Source organism: Parasteatoda tepidariorum, chromosome 10 (assembly GCF_043381705.1).
Source record: "Parasteatoda tepidariorum isolate YZ-2023 chromosome 10, CAS_Ptep_4.0, whole genome shotgun sequence".
In the NCBI taxonomy this organism is placed as follows: Eukaryota; Metazoa; Arthropoda; class Arachnida; order Araneae; family Theridiidae; genus Parasteatoda; species Parasteatoda tepidariorum.
The window spans coordinates 36,123,868-36,128,897 of record NC_092213.1 but is presented as its reverse complement, the minus strand read 5'-3'; the positions used below and the strand labels follow the sequence as shown (position 1 = coordinate 36,128,897).

Sequence of the window (5,030 nt, the reverse complement as noted above, 5' to 3'; positions counted from 1 at the left end):
TTATGGATCTTCCCTTAGTTTCATTAAGTCTGCTGAAGTGAATGTGACAGTTGGTTCTTCTCCTATACCGATCTTGTGAACATCATATCTATTGTTGGGTCTAATTTTTGTCACTGTGTATGGACCGAAAAATTTTGGTCGAAGTTTCAAACCTGTCCCAAATTGTGTTCGTTTGATGGCAACTCTGTCGTGGAACTTATACTTCGTTGCTGTCTTTCGTTTAGTATTATAATTGTGCTTGGTTTTTTCTTGCATCTCAAGTATATTGCTTTTTGCTTCTTTTCGCATTTGTTGTTGATTTTCAAGTAAAATATGTATGTGCTCTTCCTCGAGAATTTTCTTGATGTGCAGGTCTTCTTTATTTCTCATCTTAACTCCTGTTAAGAGCTCGAAGGGTGTAAACTTTGTTGTTGAAGAAACAGTGCTGTTGATTAATGGTTGGACTGTTGGTACATGCTTGAACCATTTGCTGGGGTTGTCAAGGGATAACTTGGTGATGACTAAGATTATCGTAGCATAAAATTTTTCCACCTGTCCATTACCACGAGGTTGACCTGTGGTGATTGTGACATGATCAATTTGTTCGTCTTCACAGTTCATACAGGCGGTAGTATTGGCTTTTGTTGTAGAACGTAGTTGTTGAAGATATTTCTTCATGCAATTAGGCGGGGAAATTGGCCTCTTGAGTTGTTGTTTTTTCGCTGTTGAAGATATTTGGATCTGGAAATATATCATAGGCGGTGGGATTGGCCTTTTGAAGGTGAATGTTTTTCAGCAATAGTTCGTTGTTTTCAAAGCGGAAAATTGGCTTTTCATTTCAGGCGGTAGAATTGGCCTGCGTAGATAAAATTGTTCGAAGATTTTTTGAAGTATGCGGCGGGATTATTGGCCGACTTATGAAGTAGAGTTATTGCGCCTTTTTGTTTGGGCGACTTCTGCTTTTAATTTCAAGCATCAGGTTCTACGATGACTGGGTTGACCCCCCATGTCTAAGAGGGTAGAAAGGGATAAAGAGAAAGAAGTGGACGGTTGAACATTAATTTATTAGCGGGAAAATCATAGCAGGTTACATCTTAAAAACACCTCCTTCTCTCAGCCTATCTCCTCTCAGAAAGAGCGAGGAAAACTTGGTGGCAAGAGAGAGTTGAAACAGCAACCCATAGAGGGCGCCGCTGGCTGAAGTACATGTATGGAACATATATATATTGCAAAAAAAATACACAATATTTTGAACAAAATGGATAATAAAATGTTCGTTATTTAACTTTATACAAGAATTAAATAGAATTCTTCCTTAAAGTATTACAAGCAATCCTGTACAGAAATTTTGATCTGCATTATAGGTTACTAGTTTATAATATTTTCATACACCTTCAATACAGTTATATAAGATAATTAAGAACTTTTAAAATACGAAACTAATTTAAAGAGATTAGAATAGTTTATTTTGAATAGCAGAAATATCTTGAGTCATATGTAATTTTAATGATGTTCAATGATACTAACAATTACGTGACCGAATTCGTCTTATCAATTAAATCTTATTTGCATTAAAAAAAACTAGTTTTTATATATAAAATATAGAATCAACCTGAATTTCGGAAGGACGCAAACATCCAGAAATAGTCTCAAAGCCATTTTTTACCAGTTACAGAGAAAATTTTCTGAGTTGGAACATTAAATTCTAATATAACGTGTAAAATAATAAAATATTTATAAAATCTTAATAACACTTTTCTTAAAATAGCTTTAATATTTAAACTGATATGGGTGAATAACAAATAGGTAATGTTGTATGAATAATCCAAATGCAAAACTAGTTATTCATATTCAACGTTTTCATTTATTTTCACTGGAATTGAAAGCAGACGTTATTTTTTTTTAAATCTGAAATTTTATCATAAACTTTCATACAAACTTCAAATAGTCAGCTGGATAAATTAAATTCAAAAATTTTATTTTCTTATCCATAAAATGAAGCAGAAAAATTCAATATAACTTTGTTGACTTTAAACAAGTTTTGCAATTGAAGGACTCTTATAGGAAAAAGAAAATTTATTTTTGGGTTGGTAATTTATTTGCATCAATTTTTTTTGAAAGTTAGCTGAAAAAGTATTTCTGAAAAGCACCGAATTGAAAATGGCAAGTAATTAAGTATTTAAATAAAGAAATGGTGGCAAGGGGAGAAGTCTGTAGTAAGATTTTTAAAAAAGGTGGTGAATAATTTTTCAACTATTTTTGAAACCAAGTCTAGGTATTTGTTAAAAATCTCCATTTTCTCTCTCTGTAACCCAAGCAGGGGATTTTCTTTTATGCATTTGCTTCTCTGTTTTCTGTAATTACTAACCCCCTATAGCAGAGGCTATTGCTGGAGGCTGTATGTCATCTTGAAATCCGAAGATTTCGTTTAGTTCATCAAAAAATTCACATCTACCTCTCCTTTCCTCAATATTACTTACTATGTTCATCCACAGTATTTTTGTATTTTCTATTAAGATTCTGAAATTTTTTCAAACATTGAATTTCACTGAAATTTACACCATCACGTCTTAAATTATCTGCTATCTTCTTGAAAAAGTTCAATTTTTTGCCTTTAACCATTTGATTATTGTAGATTTTATACAAATTAAACAGCAGGAGAGTTTTCTCATCTGTCCATTTTTCTTCCTGTATTGCTGAGCAATTTAAAAATAAAATATGTGATAATTAAAAAATATTAAATGTTATATCAGTTCTTCTTCATTGGCTTGACAGTCCAGGATGTGCCCTTGCCTTCCGCAGAGATGAACTCCAGGCTCTTCTACACTTGGCCATAGACATCCAATTTGTGACTTTTAGAATATTTAAATCACTTTCGAGGCATTTGAGCCATTTAAGTCTAGGTCTTCCTCTTTTTCGAGTGCCTAATGGTCTGGTAGAGAAGATCTTTTTTGTAACGCAGTTATTATCCATTCTTGATAGGTGTCCCGCCCATTTGATTCTCTGAATTGCAATATATTTGACTACGTCAGGTTCTTTAAATAGTATGTAAAGTTCGGAGTTTGTTCTTCTTCTCCAGATATTGTTACATTTAAGGCCACCAAATATGCTTCTTAAAATTTTTCTTTCAAACACAGAAATAATGTGCTTTACTTTTTCTGTCATTGTCCAAGTCTCAGCAGAGTAAGTAAGAATGGGTCTTATCAAACTTTTGTATAAAAGAATCTTTGTTTTTCTGCTGATGAAGTTAGATTTCAGATACTTTTTAAGACCGAAAAAACATCGATTAGCTGCTGTGACTCTACTACGGATCTCGGGCAGGATGTCGTTAAGACTATTGACTTCAGATCAGTATATTGACTTTAGTATTTAAAATTGTTCACGGTTTCAAATTTATAATCCCCAATTACAAGATAAGGGCTGGTATAATTGGTACAGGTCATATACTTAGTTTTGTCCTGGTTGATTACAAGATGCATTCTGCAGGCTGCGGCCTCAAGTGAAGTAAAAGCCTCTTTTAGTGCCTCAGGAGTTCGTGCGACAATATCAATGTCGTCAGCGAATGCAAAAATTTGGACAGATTTATTACAGATTGTTCCGCGCGTCTTTTGCAAAGCAATATTGAAAACCAGACAAGCCAGAACATCCCCTTGTCTAAGTCCATTAGAAACAACAATAGGATCGGAAAGATCATTCTGAACTCTGACTCTGAGTTTTGTTTCAGTTAGGGTAATGGCTGTCAGATTGACGATTTTCTCTGGTAATTGTAAACTCTCTCATTGCTTCGATGAGTAGATTTCTGTTAACGGAGTCATAGACAGTCTTGAAGTCAATAAAAAGATGGTGTGTTGCTATGCCAAATTCATTGATTTTTTCCAAGATTTGCCTTATGTTGAAGATCTGTTCTGTTGTCGAAATTCCACGACGAAAACCGCATTGGTAATCGCCTACAATGCTGTCAGCCTAGGTTACCAGTCTCTTGGAGAGTATATTGGAAAAAAGTTTGTAAAATACACAAAGGAGACTATTCGAGACTCCCTATAATTAGAACATTCCAAAATGTCTCCCTTTTTGTGGATAGGGCATATAATGCTTAGCTTCCAGCCATCAGGCAAAACTTCTTGATTCCAAACTGATTCAATGAAGTGGTGTTATATCAGCTACGTTTCAAAATACAACACATAGAGAAAATAGTAAAAAAGTAGCATATTTCAATCTGTTTACATTTGAAAATTGTTAAAATTATTTTAAATGCTTCAGTTTAATCACGAGGTTTCTTATGCCATCTTCTTCTGATGCTTTTTTAGTTTTCGGATTATGCTGTATATTTCATCATTTTCTGTTGGATCTATGGTTTCATTCGATGGATGTTCAAGGTGGAATTTGTTGACAGCTTCTGTCATTGCATTGTGATGATTCAAGTCAGAGTTCGGGGAAAATTGGTTTTGTAAACAGTCTGCGAATATTTCTGCTTTTTCTTTTGTATTATAAATTAATCCAGTTGGCCCTGTTTATCTGTGGCTCCGTTCTGAAGGTTTTAGCTATCTTCCATATCGTGTTGTCTGAAGTACAGAGGGAGGCGAGTTTATTTTGCCAGAGTTGATTCTTGTGCTTTTTACTCAGTTTTTTTTATTTGTTTATTGAGTTTCTTCATTTCATTAGAGTATGCGGGGTCAGCTTTTCTTTGGTATATTTATCTTCAATGGTTTCTTTGTCTGTTGGTGCTCTTTATTTCAGGTGGGAGTTTGTATTGATTAGCTACTCTGTTTATTTCTGTTGTTGCTCTTATGTACGCTTCTGAGATTTCTTTGCTGGAGTTGGTGGATGTACTTTTCTATTGTGAGCTTGTCTTCTAGGGCTGGTGGGTTGCTGTTGTTTATAGTCAGGATGTTTTGATATAGGTTCCAGTCTGTTTTGAGCTTAGGTTTTTCGTAGTGCTGAGTGGGTAGGCCGATTGAAATTTGATCTGGCAGATGATCGGAGGATAGTTGGTTTTGAGTACAGGCGACTATGGGGACTTGTATTTGTTCTTAGTTTTATATATTATTTAT

At 34.3% G+C, this 5,030-nt stretch overlaps 1 protein-coding gene across 1 annotated transcript; it reads right to left on the bottom strand.

Moving 5' to 3' along the window:
- LOC139426834 (uncharacterized) lies at positions 1-735 on the bottom strand. The gene has a single exon (XM_071186934.1). The coding sequence runs from the start codon at positions 733-735 to the stop codon at positions 1-3; it is 735 nt and encodes a 244-aa protein (XP_071043035.1).
- Positions 736-5,030: the final 4,295 nt, after the last annotated feature.